Source organism: Polyodon spathula, chromosome 4 (assembly GCF_017654505.1).
Source record: "Polyodon spathula isolate WHYD16114869_AA chromosome 4, ASM1765450v1, whole genome shotgun sequence".
NCBI lineage: Eukaryota > Metazoa > Chordata > Actinopteri > Acipenseriformes > Polyodontidae > Polyodon > Polyodon spathula.
In genome coordinates this window covers 22,310,863-22,335,975 of record NC_054537.1, presented here as the reverse complement: position 1 = coordinate 22,335,975, position 25,113 = coordinate 22,310,863, and the positions used below count along the sequence as shown (strand labels likewise).

The 25,113-nt window shown below is 39.4% G+C and overlaps 1 protein-coding gene across 3 annotated transcripts in view; it reads left to right on the top strand.

Annotated features, from left to right (window-relative positions):
* Positions 1-25,113, top strand: part of LOC121314318 (autophagy-related protein 9A-like) — a 34,411-nt gene that overhangs the window by 7,147 nt on the left and 2,151 nt on the right. For 2 of the 3 annotated variants that reach the window (XM_041247439.1, XM_041247440.1), the window contains exons 4-13: positions 283-347; positions 4,454-4,624; positions 11,851-11,992; positions 14,143-14,891; positions 15,508-15,661; positions 19,457-19,636; positions 21,508-21,753; positions 22,153-22,397; positions 22,912-23,014; positions 23,476-23,560. In XM_041247439.1, the coding sequence (XP_041103373.1) occupies positions 283-347; positions 4,454-4,624; positions 11,851-11,992; positions 14,143-14,891; positions 15,508-15,661; positions 19,457-19,636; positions 21,508-21,753; positions 22,153-22,397; positions 22,912-23,014; positions 23,476-23,560 (2,140 nt within the window). The remainder of the gene's footprint in view (positions 1-282; positions 348-4,453; positions 4,625-11,850; positions 11,993-14,142; positions 14,892-15,507; positions 15,662-19,456; positions 19,637-21,507; positions 21,754-22,152; positions 22,398-22,911; positions 23,015-23,475; positions 23,561-25,113) is intronic. The other variant, XM_041247441.1, reaches the window with a different exon arrangement.

Below are 25,113 nucleotides of genomic sequence, written 5' to 3'. Positions count from 1 at the left end.
ATTTTACAGCACCTGGGGAATCACCCATGATTGCATCACCCACCTACCTGTAGTTGTTCTGCAATTACCCCTTAAATGAATGGTTAATATACAGTAATCCATGTGAATTTCTTGCTGCTGTAAAATTATAAAAATAAATAAATAAACAAACTTTAGTATATCTTGGCAAGGTTTTGGTTGATCAGATCAACCCCATGTACCAGTAACTGCACATTAACCACATGCTTGTATCAACAGTGTGTCATGACAATGGTGCAGTGTTTTCTTAACCTTCCTCTCCACATTTATCATTTTCATCAGAAGAATGGCTTTGCCTGCATGATGCTGTCAGAGTTCTTTGAACTGGTGTAAGTATTTTTGAAAAGTTACGAATTACGTGATCCAGATACAGTGGTAGCTACGGTCATGGCATTACTTATTGCAATACTAACACGATGCGATAACGCAAAAATATTACAAGGTGGCAAGCCTGTTTTTTTTTTATTATTTGTTATAGTCAGCTGCACCTATTTCTGCCAACAGATGGCACAAGGAAGCAGAACAAATTATGTAAGTAATGCAGTCAAAGATATTCTATATGCCAAGATACTCAACTCCGCCTTTACTTCCGTCATGCTGTGCACAAAGAGTTATAGGATGTAGAGAGAGCTCGGGAGGCAGCACAAAGGAATATCCACTAAAAACTGTCCTCCGGGCATCAGATGATTGTGAATGGTTAGGGTTAGGGTTAGGGATTGGGTTAGGATTAGGTTTTAGGGTTGGGGTTGCTTAAGGTTAGGGTTGGGGTTGGGTTTGAAATGCACAAGGAAGTATAGAGGGCACTACAGTGTCGGCAAGCTCTGGTTATTTTTCTCATAATATTACGTTTAAAACTTTAGTTTGAATGACAGATGGCACAGAAAGACAGCACTGCACAGTTACATTAAAATAGAAGTCATTGTTAAATGTCAGAAAAATCACCCATGCTTTTATTTGTTACTGTATTCCCTCAGTTTGCAAATACCTGCACAATTCATTCAAAAACAATACATACAATAACATCTCAAATCAGTTTCTCACAATACACCTTACCATATAAAAAACTTCTTTAAAACTAAAATAAATAAATACAGCTAGATTGAAGAACCCTGTCCGTCACATAATACTATTCGGTTCCATAGCGAAATTATATTAGAAAACGCTACATATTTCTTGCAGTTTATTTGTAGTTACTAAATACAACTTCTTGAACTAACTAACAATCCAGTTTGACACAAATATGTATTTTTGCAATATACACTTGGCCATTGAGACAATACAATATATATGAACAACAAAAAAAAAAAATGACATAATTGACAACTTTTATTTAACAAATAAATGTTATCAAATAAATTGCACAATTATGTCACAAAAGTCTACCCAAAGCCGTAATAGTAGTACAGTATTTCATGTTAAATTTCAAAATGTCACATTTTTCTATTTTTGTCCGTTTTTAATTAAGTACAGAAGATGGCGCTTATTAACAACCTCTCGTTTCCCAGCAAAAAGTTGCCTTTTTTAGGTGTATTTATGTGGAACAATATATACTGAAGTTGTACAAATACGGCACTGACATACATGTGTTTTAAATGTTACAGTGTTAACAAATTAACATGGGAAACACAAAATACCCAAACAGAGCTGTTTACTTCATGCATGTGTAAAAAAAAAAAAAAGGACAGGCTTAAATAGTACTACACAGCGATGTGCTACTATGGTCCTTACAGTGAATGAAGCAAATTTAAAAAATATGTGTTGTACTTGCAGTCAATTCTAAAGAACACAATTTTAAAATAAAAAAAAAATGTCCAACATTGTCTGCTTTTTACAATGTACCACCGCCCTCTGTAAATCCATCTCATTTTTGCATGCAGCTTCGTAGCTAGTTTCAAAGACACGATTCTGCTTCAGTCCACCAGAAATACGCAGTTGCGAAGTCAGTGTGTTATAAAAGCTGCATGAAGTATGTGCAGAAATCATGCAAGTGAGCTCTGTAGCACTGACAACTAGTAATAAAGTTGTCAATAAGCAGTGTGCAATTGCTAATATCAGAATTCCATTAACATTAAAGTCTATGGGATGGGATTGGTTCCTGGAAAAATGTTGTTCATAACTGAAAGTTGTCTTTATCAGGGTTGCTGATAATTAACATCTACTGTATTTGGAAAACTACAAAGCGGTATGTAATTCAGTATGTTAACGTAATTATATTTATCATGTTTCATTCAACCTTTAAAGCAAAATTAGTTCAATCTATAGGGTGATGCAAAACTTATGACCATAGTTGTAAATAGTAAACACACGTGTGTGTTTGGGGGACGTAATAAAATATAATTTACTTTAAAATGACTTGAGCTGCCTCTGTCGGTAGATGGAATGCTGTGAAAAATAAGTAAAGCTAAGTAGCCTACTAGTTTTCTGCACACGGCAGTGATGAATATACCTGCAAAACTCACCAACATCACAAGCCCAATTCGTGCACTGAGTCAATATACATTAATACGGGGACAGCATTATTAAGTCTAGCAGTTCAGCTCTTCAGTACATGTTAGTTCTCCTAAAAGGTGAATAATTGTGCTCCTATTAAATCGATACCTGCTACAAGCCACATCATCAGAGTAATACACAGCAAGTCACAGCTCAAAACTGCTGGGTTTTCTCACTCTTGTGGATCATGTTCCAAGATACTTCCCTCCTCTTGATGTAGTCCACACAAGCACACCGAAGCCTGGCATTTTGTTAAAGCACAGATTAGGCTACAAAAGTGATTTATATGTTTTCCTACCAGTAAGTAGTCTATCCTGTTCCGACGAGTTAACAATGCAATTTAACGTATTCGTTGCAAATAACACAATATGCAAATTACATAATTAGTGGATAATTAAACATGCTTTTTTAGTATTACTATTGGCTTAAATACATATTCCTAAATGCAGAAATTATGCTAGGAAATGATACCATTAAGACACATCTCATTCTCTGCCTGGTCTGAGGCACGTGTTATGATGCCGGTAAGGGTTAACAGCACAATACAGACTTATGAATCAGACAAATAATATGCTAATGAGAAAATTGGTCTCTAAAGGCACGTTATTCTAACGTCATAATGAGTGATGTTTTTTGACGGTAAATTAAGTTTTTGCAATGAAGTACTGTCGTGATATATTAAAAAAAGAAAAAAACCTTATTTAAGAATATTTGCTTGAGCCCCGGAGCAGCCACGGAGTTGTCACGCCCTCTGACCAAAACTTTGTCTGAAGCCTGCTGGTAAAACATTGTATTTCAGTAGTAATCTGTGACAAACTTGTTTTTTGTCAGATAATGCCCTCTTAAGTGCAGAGGATGCAGGACAGGTCATCTAAACTGCATATCACATCGACCTCAACTTTACTGCGGCCCATAGCGCTCCATTTTTTTATATTTTTATACCTAGCCATGGTGACCACTGTATCTAAAAGGTTTAACTAACAAGGGTAAGTTGTGTGAAGTCAAGTATCAAAAGTCTGGATCACAAAAAGATCAGCAACAAAACAATGTTACAGAGCATTATGCGTCATATAATTCTACATCTCAGATTATCATTGTGTGCTTAAAATCTCATTTTGTTTGACTTGTAAACCATAAAAAAATATCTGTAGTGCTCATAAAGATGCAAAACTGACAGTACCTCTAATTAGTTAGTGTGTGTTGTGGCAACAGTTGTAATTTCTCACACAACCTCATCAGCTGCTTTGGTAAGCCCACCCCCAAGGGCGTGTGCATAGTTCTTAAGTCTCTGTTGCATCATGTCCAATCCTTATCTCTTAATAGATGCCAATTAATGTTAGTAGTGATGGGGTTTATGATAGCTGCCCACATGGAACAGAGCCATTTGAACTAATTTCACTTAGATTTTCTCATTTGATAAAGTCCATCTTAATCAGCTTTAGCCTTGACTGTGATAGAACCATGACCTGAAAGTAAGGTTTCAGGTGCTATTGTCAAATCACAGTGACTCTTAGTTCTCAGTAAAAACATAATAATGTTAATGTCATGCTTTCTTTGATTACAATTTTTAAGTGTCCCTCATTGTTTAGTTCAACATTTTCATTTCTAATAAGTTGTCTTTGAACTCTGAAACATCTCTCCTCTCATGTTGGTTTGCATGTGTTACAGTACCTAAACTCTCTTTGTGCAGAATAGCAAAAATATACAACTCTTGAGTGTCATCAAAATACATTTCATTACAGCTGCCTGGCCCAATATAGAGCGGCTGCTCTGACGTTACACCATCAAAGTTTGCTCAAAGTGAGGAAAGTGAGCATGCATTTTGAAAGGGGTATAGACAGTGAAGAAAACTATATCATAAAGGAGCATAAAAGTTAATTTCAAATTCTCTCCACTGGAGGCAGCTTTGTGCCATCACTCACTGTATTCTGTTTTTACATTACAGACAATTCTTGTTTGTTGTCACCTTTACAACTTTCCTCTTCAATTGTGTGGAGTATGACATTCTCTTCGCCAACAAGGCGGTGAATCACACCACCAAAACTGGATCCTCCCTGGAGAGGAACAAGGTCATCCTGACTGACGCCATCCTGTCCAGCCAGAAATGCACTGAGAGGTGAGTCATATTGGAACTATGGCCTGTGATTGGTTAAAATCTCATGATAGGAGCAAAAATAGATTGAACTGTTGCCCTAACATCCTTACGCCACCAGGCAATAGTCTCCCTCAGACATGTGATTGGTTCACATCACTGTCAGTCCCGCCCCATTTCAAAGGAACCCCCTCCACCTCCACTTCAAACAGCAGAAAATGGCTGAATGAAAAAACAGAGATTCTGTGACTTAACAGAAAATTTATTACAAAACGTACTACAAAAAAAAGAAAACAACTTTGAAAACTATGCGGTATGAACATCAAATAAATGTTCTGTTATTTATTTATGTTGTTTATTTAGTTATGCTGTAACAGCTATATTTAAACAAAATATATAAAGTCGTATTTACTATCCAGTCTTGCCTCGCTTATTTTCTTGACTGATTTACTGCAGACTCAGCTACAGTGGAAAATTAAATGCCCCTTGGGAAGACTGTTGTTACCTCCGGCTTCGGGCAATATAGCCCCATCTCAATAACAATAGTCATACCTCGAGTCAGTATGTGTATAATATACTGTGTGTCTCTTATATATATATATATATATATATATATATATATATATATATATATACATACATACATACATACACACACACAGTTTAATTGTGCAGAATTTTATTTTTGTATATACAATAAAGTCAACCAATAGAAGATTCTCATAAGTGAGCAGAGGCAGGACATAAACAGTTGAAGGTCTTTACTAGGTTTAACCCATGGGCGAGTCAAAGATCTGCCCCTTTTTATGCCAGTGTCCAATCATGAGTGAGTAGAGGTGGTACATAATTGGGAGTTTAACCACCGGGAAAGTCAAAGATCTGCATGGTTTTACAGCTGTCCAGTCATTAGTGAGCAGAGAGAGGACATAAATATGCTAGGGTAAGGGTGTAAGAAGAGCTTAATTTCACGTAGTATTGCTTATTATAGAGACCGTTATTGAGAATTGTATTGAGAACTTTTAAGAAATATTTCGAATTGCTTTTTACAAATAAAAAAAAAAAAAATGTCGTAAGACAACGTAGACAGTGTAGTCAGTTTGGTTATGAATCAATTTTCAAGAACTTTCTCAGAAAAAATTGAGGTATACACCACAAATACCCGAACTGACATAGGAGGGGAAGGGATATAATTACCACTTCCAAAATTCACATTATAAAAGGTATACGCGGGTTAGCGGTAGCTGTCAATTAAAAAAAAAAAGTATACTGCTGGAACTGTATTTTGTTCAGTACAGAAAAGGGGATATGAAACAGCACTGGCTACAGCAATCTAGCCTGTCTAACGAAGTCAGCACAAAAGCATGAGCGTTCGCAGTGTCACTTTGCGAGCCACTGTTATGCTCAAAACTTTTAGACAAACCTGGATTGATGTTCAACTGGATGAGCAGAAGCATAGGGATACAATACATCACAATGAGCAAGTAAGAAAAATTTGTGAGGTTCTTAAATGCTTGATTCATTTTGTTGTTTACCTTGGCAAGCAAGGACTGACATTCAGAGGGCACAACGGAGGCACCAGTTCCTCAAATAGAGGTAATTATGTGGAATTACTTTCTCTGATTTCTGACTATGACAGCATATTAAGCAATCACTTGTCAATAGCCACAGTATTCTCGGGTAGCAAGATTCCAAACAGTTTAATCTCTTCAGTGCCTCAGGTACAGGAATGAAGCCAAGTACATACCAGTAGCTACAATGGTAGATTAAACAGCTGTCTAACAAGGATGAGCAGTCCTTTTGAAGATATTATTCTTACGGAATAGAAAGAAGACAAGTGTTGAATTGACAACAGAACTGGCAGAAGGCACAGGTGTCATTGTCCATCAAATCAACAGTACACAGGTCAGTCTTGAAATCAGGATTTAAAGGATGTGTTGCAGTAAGAATATCTCTGTTAAGAAAGGGAAAATAATGCACAAGAACACAGAAATTGGAGTATGGAACAATGGTCAAAGGTGCTTTGGACTGATGATGCACCAGAGTAGAACAATCTAAGACCTTTCCGTAGGTGTGTGTTTGTGTGTGTGTTTGTGTGTGTGTGTGTGTGTGTGTGTGTGTGTGTGTGTGTGTGTGTGTATATATAGGTGGCAAAATTGGTAGGGACTGAGCTTAAGCAGACACCTGCAGGACTGTCATCCAAGGGACAAGTGATCACTCTGGTCTACGATTCTCTGCAATAAAGCAATTACATTGGGGAACCAATTGAAACTGCAGTGGGATTGTTATTTAGATTCATTTAAATTCTAAAATTGCATCAACAAGCCAAAAGCAATGCTCAAAGGAGAATATTACAAAGAACAAAGGTAGAGTCGTTGTGGGAATTGCACCGGTGAGGTAACTTCTAGGTATATTTTTGGTATCATCAAAATATCAAGTGAAGTCAGACAGTGTTTATTATTCACCAGTACTTCATGTGTAAAAGCCAGTTTAACCACTGTGTAGTTGTGTTTATCATGCAGATCTATAAACGATCAAGAAAGACACTGTATATGAAGACTGGGTGGATGTATACTATAATTAAGAGGGAGCAGCTAATTATAGTACAGTGAAAATGAGGTGTGGAAGTTTAACAAAACAGAGCATGTAATATTATTTTCCTTAGTGCAACCCTCATCAGTATGGATTCATTTTTTAGCAACCTGTTGGCGATTGTTGCTAGCCTCCTCGCAACAATCAGAGGATTTTATTGTGGAGGGCTGTGGCAGTGTACCCCTCTCCTGTGCGTATTCTGTGTTTTATGTTGTATGTGGTGTGTTTCATGTTGTCTGTTATATGTGGATATAGTGGTGCACGGAATATACATTGGGCTATTTAGCACAATTGTTGTAATATGTAATTAGGCACGGCAATTGCACAATCACTTCATTGTAGATAAAATGTGCATTAGTATGTGAGCACAGGGAGTACACAAATTAGTTCATGTGCTGGGATTCTTAATTAGTAATAGAGTCTCGGCACAACTGTATATATAGATGCACGTTTCACTAGCTTTGGGTTGTGTGTCCGAGAGTGGAGAACGGGAGAGAGAAAGTAGGGAGTAAACTTTAAAGTAAAATAACAATTGTTATTTTGTGCTGGAAGCACCAGCACGGTACTTGTTTGTTCATCCACTGTTTGGTTTTGTTTAGTCTGTTTTGTCTGTATTTATTTTGGCCAATGCGTTGTTTGTTTTGTTAAGTGTTTTTCGTTTGTTCAACTGTTTTATTTGTTCATCTACAATAAACCAGCGCCATGCAGCATTCACCATTCATCATTCACTTACTACTATTGTTGTGTTTCTGTTCTGGGTCTGACGTCACCACACAAGCCATCCTGTGACAGGGGCATATAAAAGCACATGAACTGTAGATATCGTTGCCACATACACTAACCTTGTAGAATGGTAAGCTCTGCTGTGAGCTGCTTGAATAAATGTGTAGGGTAATCAAATTGTCAGTGTATTCCATCTGTGTCAATGAGTGGTTTATACTTGTACATGTACAAATAAACTGTATATTAATATTAAAAAAAAGTGTTTTAGAAATCAAGAAAAAGATGTCCAACGTGCCCAGAATCCTCCGCTACTATAGAATTTGTAGTTAACTTCTGACAGTGTACAGTATCACAATAAAGAAGTACATGCAGCAGACTGCTGAGAGGCTGGCAGGGAGACTGACAATCCATTTTGACTTTGTCATTAGTTGTCTGTGCCGAACCCAGGTATGAATGTTAACAAATACACACATGAATATTTAGCTGTTCCTATATTTCTGTAGGTGAAAAATATTTACAGAAATACATTGCATCACATTCCCATAATATGATTGAAAAATGCTAAATTATAAAATAAATACAACAAAAAATACTAAATCTGTTCATTAATTAACTACAGAATCAGTTGAATGTAATAGGCTTCAGTGTATGTCAGACTTAAAATGAAATGAATTATTTGCAGATCCTAAACCAATTTAAAAACACATGTCCGTATTATTCGGATTGCTGCCAAAGGATCACTATAATCTACTGAGGACGTTTTGTTGTTGTTGGATACGGAGACTTTTAGCATTTTTGTACTTTCATATCTGCTAACAAAGCCTAAAAAACCTTTCTGTATACAGAAGCGTATGCTTTCATCTCGGTTATAGTACACTTTAAAATCTGATCAGGGGACTGAGTTCTGGCACTGTGGACATTGAAATTCATCACATAGACACGAGAATAGAAACTGACACTCAGACATGAAATAAGAATCTGTCCCTTGCTGAATATGGAAAGTTACTGAGGGCTAAAAAGTTTATGATTGCTGTCCAAACCCTGTAAACCTCACTTGCACCACACTGCACTTGTTTTTATCACACTCTGTCTAAATCCTCTCTGTCTTTAAGTAGCCAGAATTGTGCAATTGTTTCTCAGTGGCTGTTGGCAGCTGCTTCTTGAGACACATCAGAACATTATGGATAGGGAACGGAGAACCTGGGCAAGGGTCCCAGCTCTGCTACTGGGTTATTGTTCAACCCTCATGGGATAGCATGTGTTATATATCAGTCCCATGTCTCAGTCCCATGATCTGTTGTAGAGCTGTGTACAAGATGAAACCAAGATGCTGCTTAGAGGATAGATTTCTTGGTGCTACAGCATGCTAAAATTGAACCACAAAGAAGTAGATAACCAGGAAGTTAGGAGGGCTGGGAGGTTCAAAGAGATTACAGACAAACCAGCACCTGTAGCCACTGTCACGCATTGCATGCCTAAACTCCCTGATAATCTGTAACACTTTATTGCATCTTGCCATTTATCAGTGTTCAGACTTTGGCTTAGGTCACAAGTAAATGAAAAGTTCATAAGTTCATGAGGTCTGTTTTTAAAGCGCTTAAGTAGCTTCAAATTGCTTGTGTTTTTTGTGTATTTGGTTTCAGGTCCTTTGACAGGAGTATGTCTTAGTTATCACTGCCTGCCATAGACATAAGTAATGTAGGATAGATCAGCCAAAGAGTCTTTATACTAACCCCAACACTATCTAGTACACTTAAGTGTATTGCTTAGTACTGGCTCTTATTTATGTAAAGACACTGGCTGATTTAACCTATGCTGTATTTATGACAGGCAACTAGAATTCAAAAGCAGCTATTGAACACAGACATTAAAAAACAGATTTGGAGGAATTGCAATAAGAACCACTCAGAATGATCATAAAAAGGTAAGAGGGCAGTAAAAATACAAAGAAAATGAAATTTGAGCTACTTACTCTTTTAGGATCTAAACAACTGCAGAGCATATTACTGCCACCCTGAAACTGGAAGCCTCTTAGTGTGGTCGTCATCCCTTTGTATTCTCCTGCTTTTTAAATACTATAAAACTAGCAAAAAATAACATTGGCTTAAGCATATGATGCTACATTAATGCTGTTTTGTTTCTAGCTAGTTTTAGAACATTTCTGGTTTTCTATTAATCCTATCTAGTGCATTTAGCATGAATGCTGCATTGTAGGAAAGGCCTAACACTAGAGGCTTGACATTTCTGTTTTAGGGTCTACTTACAACTACCCATTATAAACACAGCGACCCTGAGTGACTTCTGAGGAGTACGTGGTCTCAGTTTTTCCACGTACCGGTATTACATCAGCATATATTAAGCTGAGCACAGTGCCCTGGTTCCAATGATTTGAAACCCAATAGTGAGTGACTCTTGAGTCTGACTGAAAGTTAAAGAGAATGTATCTGCTGTAAACATAGTCAAGTATCAGGCTATGTATGGGTCACTGGGTGCTTGAAGTGCAGATGGCCCGTCATTATTTATACTGATACCTGCACTATATATAGGCACATAGGCAGATGAACACCAGACTTGACTCTAGCACAAATATACAGTTCTTATATTTACCTAGCATAATCTGACCTGCATTCTTGTGACAGTGGGCAACCACTGAGGCTAAATTGATAACCTTTTTAAATTGGTTACAAGACTGGTCCCTGCAACCATATGGCACCTAATGCAACTACAGTATGTTAATTAATAATACAATACTAAATACCACTAAAGGTGTTGGAGAGACAGGCTTGACATGCTGTTGTATTTGAGATGATAAGAAAAATCTGACGTACATGGTACCTGAAAGCACCTGAATGGGAATTTAAAAATGAACTGTCCCAGACTGTGCTGGTGAAATTGGGAGCAGCTGCCATAACACTACTTTTAGGATGGAGTGATACGTAACCATTGCTGTATGATAACAGCCTCTGATTGCATCAGGGTAGTTGAGGGTGTCAATCTTCTCCACAGTAGCCCATTGAGATTTCACTTCAACTGACTTGGAACAGGGAGATGCAGTTTTTAAATACAGTAAAACCTGTCCTATACAGTATCGCTTGGGACTGGAAGATTGAACCAGATTAGACAGTGTGCTGGATTACAGTTACTCTACAAAATTGAATACTGTATCTAAAAGAATTCAATAAAATAAAAAGTAAAGAAAAAAAACCTGAGTACTTAAAAAAAAAAAAAAGTGTGTGTGTGTGTGTCTCTCTCTCTCTCTCTCTCTCTCTCTCTCTCTCTCTCTCTCTCTCTATATATATATATATATATATATATATATATATATATATATATATATATATATATATATATATATATTACTGTACATACAGAGTATAATAAACACAATAATGCCACAGCAAACTTTAAACACAACAATGCCTCAATACATTTTGGACCTGTTATTGGCACAAGCCTGTTTAAACCGTACAGTGTTGCTTTTAAGTAGGCTTCTTTTCTTTTCAGAATGTCTGACATATTTTGCCTTGTGATCTTGAATTCTTGGCTTGGCTTTTTTGCGTTGGTTTTGGGAAACGTTCAGCGTTTTTGATAAGCGCGCGTTTTCTTTCAGCAGGTGACTTGTGTGGACATTTAGACATTTTATTTACTGTACAACAACTTCCCAATCCACTATCCAACTGGTGGGACTTAAGCAATGTAATCCAGAATAGACAGATTCTGGATTGTAGAGAGTATCACACAATTCATTTCAATAGGGATTTGGTTGGAACTCAAAAATGTGCCAAATTGTACAGAATGTGGTTGTACAGACGTTGTGGATTAGACAGGTTTTACTGTATTAATGAGTACATGTTCAGGATTCTATTTCCATAAACAATCATATGAGGGACAGCTGAGCTACACTTTTTTTTGATTAAATACAATATTATTTATTTCAGAATCCAAGGAAATGGTTGGATCATCTTCCTACTTATTATGGCTGCTATATTCTGGGTCTATCGACTGATCAAAGTGTTCTGCAACATCCTGAGCTACTGGGAGATTCGTCAGTTTTACATCAAAGCACTGAAAATAACCATGGTAAGGTTCCTGCTTCCACCATGGACATGTGTAGTAAACAAAAATGTATGTAAAGACCACCTATAGGCATTCCTCTAAGTACTCATTCTTAACATGTTTTACTGTAATATCTATGTAGGTATTGTCTAATGGGGAATGGTTGCATTCTGTCCTTTTACTAATTTGTTGAGTTTAGGATTAATCCGTATAAATATGTTTTGATGGCTCATGGTTTAGTGTTTCTTGTAAGAAGATGAAGTGACTAAAAGCCAAAAATAAAACTTGGCAGCAGTACTGCACTACACTGTCACTTAAATATATTTTGCTGTTGTGATGGACAAGACTGGTTCCGGTAAACAAATTATTCCCCTTATAGCTGCATGAGCAATACTAATTACAAACCTACAGATTCCAATTCAACCTATTCATGATGTGGTAAATGTATTCAGAGCAGATTTAGCAGGGTCTTCAAATTCCTGGAACCTTTGTTTAAATATTATATACAGCTCTGGAAAAAATTAAGAGACCACTGCAAATTTTTCTTAAATCAGCATCTCTACATGTATGGCAGCCATTCCATTCCAGTGTCTGTTGAATTCCAACACAGGCACACCTCATTTTACTGAATGAGGTACTGATTAGTGGATCACCTGAACCAAATCTTATTTAACGAGGAAAAGTATAAAAACCACTCCTGTGGTCATCATTATCCTCTTGCAATAGGACCAGCTGGATTGCAAAACATTGCCAGTAGTACCTCAAATGTAATTGGAATCAAAAAATAACTATTGACCACGAGTTGAAGAGGAAAGTTTTGAGTGAGGAAAAGAAGGGTTCAATTCTGGCTTTACTGGCAGAGGGATACAGTGAGCGTCAGGTAGCTTCCATCCTTAAAATTTCAAAGACAGCAGTTCATAAGAACAAGGTCAAGCAGCACACATCGGCAGAGGGCGAAAACGACTCTCCACTGACCGGGATGACTGCCAACTCATTCGAATGTCACTCAGCAACCGTAGGATGACATCAAGTGACCTACAAAAAGAATGGCAAATGGCAGCTGGGGTGAAGTGCACGGCGAGGACGGTTCGAAACAGGCTCCTAGGGGCAGGGCTGAAGTCGTGCAAAGCTAGAAAAAAGCCCTTCATCAATGAGAAGCAAAGTAGAGCCAGGCTGAGGTTTGCAAAAGACCATAAGGATTGGACCGTAGAGGACTGGAGTAAGATTTTTTTCTCTGATGAGTCCAATTTTCAGCTTTGCCCAACACCTGGTCGTCTAATGGTTAGACGGAGACCTGGAGAGGCCTACAAGCCACAGTGCCTCACACCCACTGTGAAATGTGGTGGAGGATCGGTGATGATCTGGGGGTGCTTCAGCAAGGCTTGAATCGGGCAGATTTGTCTTTGTGAAGGACGCATGAATCAAGCCAAGTACAAGGTTGTCCTGGAAGAAAACTTGCTTCCTTCTGCTCTGACAGTGTTCCCCAACTTTGAGGATTGTTTGTTCCAGCAGGACAATGCTCCATGCCACACAGCCAGGTCAGTCAAGGTGTGGATGGAGGACTACCAGATCAAGACCCTGTCATGGCCAGCCCAATCTCCAGACCTGAACCCCATTGAAAACCTCTGGAATGTGATCAAGAGGAAGATGGATGGTCACAAGCCATCAAACAAAGCAGAGCTGCTTGAATTTTTGCGCCAGGAGTGGCATAAAGTCACCCAACATCAATGTGAAAGACTGGTGGAGAGCATGCCAAGACGCATGAAGGCTGTGATTGAAAATCAGGGCTATTCCACCAAATATTGATTTCTGAACTCTTCCTAAGTTAAAACATTAGTATTGTGTTGCTTAAAAATGAATATGAACTTATTTTCTTTGCATTATTCGAGGTCTGACAACACTGCATCTTTTTTGTTATTTTGACCAGTTGTCATTTTCTGCAAATAAATGCTCTAAATGACAATATGTTAATTTGGAATTTGGGAGAAATGTTATCAGTAGTTTATAGAATAATACAAAAATGTTCATTTTACCCAAACACATACCTATAAATAGTAAAACCAGAGAAACTGATAATATTGCAGTGGTCTCTTAATTTTTTCAAGAGCTGTATAAACAAGCAGACTAGATGCTGGAGTTTTTAACCCTGTGCAATATTTCATGTTTCTTTCCAGGACGAGCTTTGCAACTACACGTGGCAGGAGGTCCAGGGCCGGCTGATCAGCCTGCAGCGGGAGCAGCAGATGTGTATCCATAAGAAGGAGCTGACTGAGCTGGACATCTACCACCGCATTCTGCGCTTCAAGAACTACATGGTGGCCATGGTCAATAAGTCTCTGCTGCCCATCCAGCTGCACCTGCCCCTGCTGGGCGATGTGGTCTTCCTCACGCAGGGCCTCAAGTACAACTTTGAGCTCATCTTCTTTTGGGGGCCTGGCTCCCTCTTCCAGAACAAGTGGAACCTCCACCCCAAGTACAAACGGGCCAGCAATCGTCTAGAGCTGGCCACCCAGCTGAGCCGCATCATTCTGCTGGCAGGCCTGGCCAACCTGCTGCTGTGCCCCTTCATCCTGGTCTGGCAGGTGCTCTACGCTTTCTTCAGCTACACAGAGACCATCAAACGGGAGCCCGGAAGCCTTGGTGCTCGCCGCTGGTCACTCTATGGCCGTCTCTACCTGCGGCACTTCAACGAGCTGGATCACGAGCTGCACGGGCGACTGGGACGCGGATACAAGCCTGTCTCCAAGTACATGAACTCCTTCACCTCACCGCTGTTCACGGTCATTGCCAAGAACGTGGCCTTCTTCTCGGGCTCCATTCTGGCCGTGCTGATCGCGCTAACTGTCTACGATGAGGATGTGCTCACCGTCCAGCACATCTTGACCGCCATCACCATATTGGGCGTGGTTGTAACTGTCACAAGGTCAGTGGGTGAATTTTTTTTAAAGTGGAACAATACTAGGACCGTGTGCATCACTGTAGCATTTATTATAGTGGAGGTGATTGTACATATGTCATACTTCATACATGTTTGCATATATCTGGAGAACCATTTATCTGATTATCATGTAACTTGGTATTAGCATATCAGATCCTGGGTATATATGGGGTGTATGTCTGCTTGCACATCTGTCCATCTGTATGTCACACATTTTTACAGAACTGCTTATCCAATTGTCTTGAAACTCGCTATTAACACTATTTTGCATTTGTTATTGAGTAACAAATTATGGGGATGTAGGGGCTGTCTGTGTGCCTGTTCATCCATCCGTCTGTATGTCACACCTACAGTTTTGCACCTATCTGGAGAGTCGCTTATCAAATTGTGATTTAAATATTTCATTGCTAATTCTTACTCTGTAGTATTCTGTACATACTGATGAGACATGTCATGGCCATCAAGTTTTTCATCATACTGATAGCTCTAGTTCTGAATTTACAGCTACACAGTGGTGGGGGATGTACTGGAGGGTTGTGCAAAAGCTAAACTGCATGTTCTCTTTTGGCTGGTCGAATGACTCCCCCTTGTGTGTTCACAGGTCTTTCATCCCAGACGAGCACATGGTCTGGTGTCCAGAGCAGCTCCTGCAGTGTGTGCTTGCCCACATTCACTACATTCCCGATCACTGGAAGGGGAATGCCAACAAATCTGAGACCAGGGATGAAATGGCACAGCTCTTTCAGTACAAAGCGGTAAGTGGGGAAAAGCTGCTAATAACAAAGAAAAGCTGCAACAAACTTAAATGTAACACATAAAGCTTTTACTGCATACTGCTGTGCGGACTGGTCTACATTTCAGTACCAAAAAAAAGAATGTTGTTTGCAACATTTGGTTACAGAAATATTAAGAAGAATGAATGAACGTATTATTATTATTATTAGGCTTCCCAGCCAAGGGCTGAGAAGCCTATTGTTATTGCTGTGTTTATTATTATTATTATTATTATTACAGTGGCTTGCGAATGTATTGACCCCCCTTGGCATTTTTCCTATTTTGTTGCCTTACAACCTGGAATTCAAATGGATTTTTTGGGGGTTTGTATCATTTGATTTACACAACATGCCTACCACTTTGAAGATGCAAAATATTTTTTATTGTGAAACAAACAAGAAATAAGACAAAAAAACAGAAAACTTGAGCGTGCATAAGTATTCACCCCCCCAAAGTCAATACTTTGTAAAGCCACCTTTTGCAGCAATTACAGCTGCAAGTCTCTTGGGGTATGTATCTATAAGCTTGGCACATCTAGCCACTGGGATTTTTGCCCATTCTTCAAGGCAAAACTGCTCCAGCTCCTTCAAGTTGGATGGGTTCCGCTGGTGTACAGCAATCTTTGTCATACCACAGATTCTTAATTGGATTGAGGTCTGGGCTTTGACTAGGCCATTCCAAGACATTTAAATGTTTCCCCTTAAACCACTCGAATGTTGCTTTAGCAGTATGCTTAGGATCATTGTCCTGCTGGAAGGTGAACCTCCGTCCCAGTGTCAAATCTCTGGAAGACTGAAACAGGTTTCCCTCAAGAATTTCCCTGTATTTAGCGCCATCCATCATTCCTTCAATTCTGACCAGTTTCCCAGTCCCTGCCGATGAAAAACATCCCCACAGCATGATGCTGCCACCACCATGCTTCACTGTGGGGATGGTGTTCTCGGGGTGATGAGAGGTGTTGGGTTTGCGCCAGACATAGTGTTTTCCTTAATGGCCAAAAAGCTCAATTTTAGTCTCATCTGACCAGAGTACCTTCTTCCATATGTTTGGGGAGTCTCCCACATGCCTTTTGGCGAACACCAAACGTGTTTGCTTATTTTTTTCTTTAAGCAATGGCTTTTTTCTGGCCACTCTTCCGTAAAGCCCAGCTCTGTGGAGTGTATGGCTTAAAGTGGTCCTATGGACAGATACTCCAATCTCTGCTGTGGAGCTTTGCAGCTCCTTCAGGGTTATCTTTGGTCTCTTTGTTGCCTCTCTGATTAATGCCCTCCTTTTTTTTTGTTGTGTGTAGGTTTGGGGATTGTGGGGGGGGTTTTTTTGGTTTTTTGGAGGTGTTGGTTTTTGAGGTGGTTTTTCGTTGTGTGTGGTGGGGTTTTTTGGTGTTCTTGCCTGGTCCATGAGTTTTGGTGGGCAGCCCTCTCTTGCCAGGTTTGTTGTGGTGCCATATTCTTTCCATTTTTTAATAATGGCTTTAATGGTGCTCCGTGGGATGTTCAAAGTTTTGGATATTTTTTTATAACCCAACCCTGATCTGTACTTCTCCACAACTTTGTCCCTGACCTGTTTGGAGAGCTCCTCGGTCTTCATGGTGCCGCTTGCTTGGTGGTGCCCCTTGCTTAGTGGTGTTGCAGACTCTGGGGCCTTTCAGAACAGGTGTATATATACTGAGATCATGTGACAGATCATGTGACACTTAGATTGCACACAGGTGGACTTTATTTAACTAATTATGTGACTTCTGAAGGTAATTGGTTGCACCAGATCTTATTTAGAGGCTTAATAGCAAAGGGGGTGAATACATATGCACGCACCACTTTTCCGTTATTTATTTTTTAGAATTTTTTTAAACAAGTTATTTTTTTAATTTCACTTCACCAATTTGGACTATTTTGTGTATGTCCATTACATTAAATCCAGATAAAAATCCATTTTAATTCCAGGTTGTAAGGCAACAAAATAGGAAAAATGCCAAGGGGGGGGTCAATACTTTCACAAGCCACTGTATTATTATTATTATTATTATTATTATTATTATTATTATTATTATTATTATTATTATTAATATTATTAATATTCCGCCAAAAGTCTGTCGCAGACTCCTGAAAACGCAAAGGTAAGTACATGCCTATGTGTGGACAACCAGACTGGCGTCCACGAGTGGAAAAAGTTCACAGTTTGGCAACTAGGCTAGATCTTGTGAAAATATTGGACAATTTTCAAAACTCTTGTGGACAAAAATGACTTAAGATAGAGATCTGACAATGTAAGTATATAGCGCACGAATGTCCTATAAAAAGAAAACGTTGAAACAAAATCAATTGGACGGTTGGTTTGCCCACCGCATTGGATTTGCACAAAATATTCAAAGATCTTGTCTGAAACCACAACGTTGATCGGCACCCAAATTGTCACGTTTGCTCATGGCAAGGTCCTTTCTAAGTTTTGTAAAATCCCTGCTTTTTCTTTAAAAAACATGGATGCAGCGAGCAAAACAATTTCACGAGTGCACATTGGATTTGCACCAAATATTCAAAGATCTTGTCTGAAACCACAACGTTGATCGGCACCCAAATTGTCACGTTTGCTCATGGCAAGGTCCTTTCTAAGTTTTGTAAAATCCCTGGTTTTTCTTTAAAAAACATGGATGCAGCGAGCAAAACAATTTCACGAGTGCACGTTGGATTTGCACCAAATATTCAAAGATCTTGTCTGAAACTGCAATGTTGATCGGCACCCAAATTGTCACGTTTGCTCATGGCAAGGTCCTTTCTAAGTTTTGTAAAATCTCTGCTTTTTCTTTAAAAAACATGGATGCACGAGCAAAATAACAAATTCACAAGTGCTATATTTACATATATTAAAGTATAAATCCATACTACAATACACTAGAGACATGAAACTGAGTAAGATAGTAGAGGGTAATGTGAAGTAGTGTCGATTTCAAAATGGCATGTTTTGGTCACATGGTTTGGCAGCCATATTGATAATTAGAAAAACGACTTTTATGACCCATAACAAGAACAGTGTTGCACATATGCTCTTCAATGTTGGTACAGTTGTGCGGCCCATTATAAAGTAATAATTGCGAAAATCAAAAGCAGATTGGTCACATACTTTGGTGGCCATATTGGAATTTAAATTTTATCTCCTAGGGTGTGCCGATATAGTCCAAATTATAATGGAACACGTACAGGAAGTCATGTGTGCTCTATGAAAAAATGTCATCACCCACGACCTTTGACCTCTCTAAAAGGTCAAACTAAAACTGTCGATTTTAAAATGGCGTGTTTTGGTCACATGGTTTGGTGGCTATATTGATGATTGAAATTTTTTTACTTTTTACTTATTTATTTATTTGCAGATGCCCTTATCCAGGACGACTTACAATTGTTGCAAAATATCACAGGACAAAGTATCACATTACCAAGTACCAAATTGTAAAGTACAGAAATACATTACAGATAAGAGCAGTTTTAAGGTACAGTAAAACCAGATGAAAATAAGATTAAATTCAAATAAAGAATACAGTAAATAATTTAAGCACAAGTTTGACTAAGAGAAGTTAACTTTTATTGCAAAAATATTTGCTTCTACAAGGAAAGTCCATTAAGCGCACGTAGTAAATATGATAAGTGGATGAGAACGATTTCAAATAATTATTAAACAATTCCAAAAAATATTTTATTGGTGCAGAAGCTGTTATTAGGACCATTATGTAAGTGATCTCTTCTGTGAAATCAAGCAGTCAATAACATGACTCATTTCTAACCCTTCAGGTATTTATTCTGGAGGAGCTGCTCAGCCCCATCGTCACTCCGTTTATTTTAATCTTCTTCTTGAGGCACAAGTCCCTGGAGATCATCGATTTCTTTCGCAACTTCACGGTGGAGGTGGTTGGGGTCGGGGACATCTGTTCCTTTGCCCAGATGGACATCCGCAAACACGGGAACCCACAGGTAACTAGTACTGCTGCTTTCCCATCAGATTTAAGTGTGCACTCTGTGCCGTCTTGATGCCAAAATAAATCTCTCTCTCTAGAGCCACAACTTAGTATGGAAATACTTTAGACCCAGTTACTGACATTACAAGAGTGTTGGTGTATATGGGCATATATTTGTCTGTCATTTTAACATATGCATACAGTGGATGTAGGTCCTTCTGATTTTTTTCATGTTACAGATGGCTCTAATTTTGGGTTTACATCTGTGGCAGGGGATGAATGTAACTGACATGTTTTTTTTGTTTATAAGAAAGGCTGCTGTGATGTTTATATGATGCAGATACAGAGAGATAATCATATTGCTTCACCATATCAGCTTTATTTTCTGTCATAACCAGAGAATGTGAGTGGTTGCAAAATTCTGCTCACTGCTCGTAATATCCTCCGCTCCACTCTTTCATTCTGCTCCACTGCTTGCAATTCCCACTCCGCTCCTCCTCTCCAGACAAAATAGGCACACTCTTCTCCCATTGTATTAAAATATATATATAATACTAAATTAATAAACTAGCCATTTTTCCCCCAATGTGTTGCCAATTGCAGATGAAAAGTTGTACATTCAGTACATTCAGAAAGGAATACTATTTAATCGTCCTTATTATAATGGCATGCTTTGACCCAAGTAAAAAAATTAAATTCCCAGCTATGATCAGCAAAGAAAAAGAGCCAACATAAAGTGCACAGAGAAGTTATTTAATTCAATTCGGTGTACTCACCTATTTCAAACTTTGCATATGGTTTGTATTAAATTAGCTTCCTACTGGGCTTGTTTGTATTGAAATGTCTCAGAGGGAGCTCAAAGCAACCCACGAACACATATGAGTGTGTTTCAACAGGGCTGTTGGAGCACCCTGTAGTGAATTAAGTATCTTAAGAGTGCAGAAACTATAAACCGTGTTCACAGCGCTGTGTTGGGGCATAACTGTAAAACTGTATAAGAACAGTCTAGTCTATGTAGTAGCCGCAGACAGATGGACACACTGATGACGTTTCTCACATTTTTATATGGCACAGATGCAGCTCCACAATCGGGAGAATTTAGATTTTTCCCTCCATGATGAATTACAAAGTGGAATGGCAATCACATTGAATATAAAAGAAGAAAAAAAAAGCATTTTTTTTTTTTTTTTTTTTAATGCAATTCTGAAGTCTGCAAACATAAGTGCCTCATTTTGGTTGAAAATGGAAAAGTGAATGGTTGCCATGCACAGGCATGATTGAAAAAATACTGTGAATTGACTGCATCTGTATTTGTCATCATCATCTTTTTTTTTTTAATAACTCTGTTGTGCAAACTCCATGGCCGAACATGTATTTAAAAAAAATAACTATGCTCAGTTCTTGTCAGTGCTGTAAAGAAGGGGGCCGGAAATGTCTGCTCCAGCAACTACCCCGCTCTGCTCCGCTCCCCGCCTCTATGTACAATTGGCTCGCGCCACTCATAACTGCTGTGTGTGCCTTTTATAACCACATCATGACAGCGGTTAAGAAACTAAAAAAACCTGTCCGGTAAGGCACAAATCATTTTACATAAAAAGTGAAGGTAGATGTTTAAATGTGTGTGTCTCTACAATATGCACGCTCTACCCTCTTACTTGCCTTAAAAAACGAGCTGTGTTTCTCAGTTATTGCCACGATTTAAAGAGTAAGTAACTTTTGTCCTTTGCCTTTTTGCTCAAAACAAATTCAAAGCCAAGACAAGAGATATATAGAGAAAAAGATATGTGAGAAGTGAACAAATAAATATGTTATTTGAAGCTTCTTGTGCTTCAACATAATTTTTTTGATCCTGTGGTTTAATTGAACTATATCTGTTGTTTCCCACAGTGGCTTTCGGAGGGGCAGACAGAAGCCTCAGTGTATCAGCAGGCCGAGAATGGCAAGACAGAGCTGTCTCTGATGCACTTCACCATCAAGAACCCACGCTGGCAGCCCCCTCAGGAGAGCTCCTTCTTTATCAGTCACCTGAAGGAGAAGGTACATCATGACGCCGCTGGCGCCCCTCCTGCTCAGCACATCCTGTCGGAGACCCCATTCTTCTCCTCACTACTCTCCAACGAGTCCGGAACTGCGGTGAGTGCCTTGAATGGCAGCTAATGGAGATAGGACTGTCTGCTTGTGAATTTAGTGATCATGACAGATGAGGGACAATTTCACTGGCTACAGTCAGGCACTGTGTTGACAGGCTTTCCCTCGCAGCTCTGTGAACACACCTCAGTCCTGACCCAAACACGCTCTCGCTCTTGGGCCTCTCTTAAGCAGAAATTGTGCAATACATTGGTGAAAGGCACCTATAGAGCCAAATGTTATTCACCCAACTTTTCAAAATATTCTCTCACAGCAGGTAGGTGAATGGCAGTGCATATCGGAATTGCTGACGAAATATTGTATTTATGGTTTAAAACTACCAAGAAAGAAAGAAAACATGTGTGGAAAGTCAGTATGTGTTACTTTGTTCCTCTGTTTCTCCAGCCTGATAACTTGCTGGCCAGCGTTATTGCCCACCCAGTCCTCACTGCTTCAGGACTGCCAGGGAGGGACAGGCACTTCGTCCATCCCAGCACCACTGCTTCAGCAGCGGCCAGTGTCCTGGCATCTCTCTCCACCTCCCAGCAACCCAGCCGGACCCGTTCCCACATCCTGCTGCCTTCCACCTACCCTGAGAACCCCATGTACCGCAGTGACAGGACCGTCATAGAGGAGAGGTACCCCATACAGTATGAGAAGTAGTTTATTACACTGTGAAAACATCAGCCATGTAGAAAATATCAGCTCCATATGTGTTTCCATTGATCTTGTATCTTATATTCCTGTTTTGTATTGGGTACAGCAGTGACTCACCTAGTAAAAATACTACTACTTGGAGAACAAGGCGAGTCATGTAACTGGGGTGCAAATCCCACATGCACCAAGTTGCCAATTTATTGGCTGGTGACCCACAAAGAGCTCTTTTTCCTTTGTCCTTCTGCACTCCTACTGGGATAGGAAGAAAAACTGTCTGGGGATAGTTTGCCTCGTTGCACTGAAGTGATATTGGTCAGGAGTCCGATGTGTCCAGGTCGATTGGCTTAATGACTACAACAGAGTTTGACTATTGATATTTGTAATTGATAAATGCTGAGTCAACAAATTGGGTAAACATGTCTGTTGAGAATTAATGTGAATTGATTAATAATTCATGTCTCAGCTGGGCTACTGGCTTACTTTGGTATTGTTGTTTTTATTTGTCAGCATGTCTGGAAGTGACTCCCGAATCCAGAATATCAGTCGCTCTGCTCTGCTTTCAGAAATTGCATCGGCTGAAATGAGCCTCCATGCCATCTACATGCATGAGGTTAGCAATATGTAACTTGGCTTTGTGAACTGTCATTTCCACATAAGTCCTGTATCGGTGTTAAGTTGGGAAATGAACGCTTTTTGGAAGGGAATTGTTTTTTAAGGGTCAGAAATTGCCCTTTTTATTTTGTTAGTTTTTTTTTTTTTTTGTTGTTGTTGTTTTTAAAGCTGCAGTTCACCTATCTGGTTGGGTGTATCTGGTTGTCAAATGTATTGTTACCTCACAAGCCCATGTCAGAAATATATAGGAAGCTTTATGATTCTTGTAAAATCATTATACAAAACCACAAAAAATGTTTGAGCTCACAGGTGATATTCATACACTGTTGCAGTTAGTAACAGGAGGGTGGCTGTTTAGTTCAGAGTGGCTGGAAAGCTACTAAGGCAGGTTTGGATTTGGTGAGGGTATTTCATGTTTGTTTATTGATGCCAGAGGTTTTCTTGCTTTATTTTCACCAGGTTCACCAACAGAGCTCGCATCCTCAGCAGGTATCTGGACAGTGGCAGGCTTCAGTCCCACTAAGAGACCTCCAAAGCAACCCAGGTCAGGGAAACACTAGACCCAGTAGCCCTCAATAAACCGTATATATACATATATATACAGCTCTGGAAAAGATTAAGACCACTGCAACATTATCAGTTTCTCTGGTTTTACTATTTATAGGTATGTGTTTGGGTAAAATGAACATTTTTGTTTTATTCTATAAACTACTGACAACATTTCTCCCAAATTCCAAATAAAAATATTGTCATTTATTTGCAGAAAATGACAACTGGTCAAAATAACAAAAAAGATGCAGTGTTGTCAGACCTCGAATAATGCAAAGAAAATAAGTTCATATTCATTTTTAAGCAACACAATACTAATGTTTTAACTTAGGAAGAGTTCAGAAATCAATATTTGGTGGAATAACCCTGATTTTGAATCGCAGCTTTCATGCGTCTTGGCATGCTCTCCACCAGTCTTTCACATTGATGTTGGGTGACTTTATGCCACTCCTGGCGCAAAAATTCAAGCAGCTCGGCTTTGTTTGATGGCTTGTGACCATCCATCTTCCTCTTGATCACATTCCAGAGGTTTTCAGTGGGGTTCAGGTCTGGAGATTGGGCTGGCCATGACAGGGTCTTGATCTGGTGGTCCTCCATCCACACCTTGATTGACCTGGCTGTGTGGCATGGAGCATTGTCCTGCTGGAAAAACCAATCCTCAGAGTTGGGGAACATTGTCAGAGCAGAAGGAAGCAAGTTTTCTTCCAGGACAACCTTGTACTTGGCTTGATTCATGCGTCCTTCACAAAGACAAATCTGCCCGATTCCAGCCTTGCTGAAGCACCCCCAGATCATCACCGATCCTCCACCACATTTCACAGTGGGTGCGAGACACTGTGGCTTGTAGGCCTCTCCAGGTCTCCGTCTAACCATTAGACGACCAGGTGTTGGGCAAAGCTGAAAATTGGACTCATCAGAGAAGATAACCTTACTCCAGTCCTCTACGGTCCAATCCTTATGGTCTTTTGCAAACCTCAGCCTGGCTCTTCTTTGCTACTCATTGATGAAGGGCTGTTTTCTAGCTTTGCACGACTTCAGCCCTGCCCCTAGGAGCCTGTTTCGAACCGTCCACGCCGTGCACTTCACCCCAGCTGCCGTTTGCCATTCTTTTTGTAGGTCACTTGATGTCATCCTACGGTTGCTGAGTGACATTCGAATGAGTTGGCGGTCATCCCGGTCAGTGGAGAGTCGTTTTCGCCCTCTGCCGGTCTGTAGCTTTGTTGTCCCCAATGTGTGCTGCTTGACCTTGTTCTTATGAACTGCCATCTTTGAAATTTTAAGGATGGAAGCAACCCGACGCTCACTGTATCTCTGTGCCAGTAAAGCCAGAATTGAACCCTTCTTTTCCTCACTCAAAACTTTCCTTTTCAACTCTTTGGGCATGGTCAATAGTTATTTTTTGATTCCAATTACTTTTGAGGTACTACTAGCACTGTTTTGCCATCCAGCTGGTCCTATTGCAAGAGGATAGTGATGACCACAGGAGTGGTTTTATACCTCGTTAAATAAGATTTGGTTCAGGTGATCCCCTAATCAGTACCTCATTCA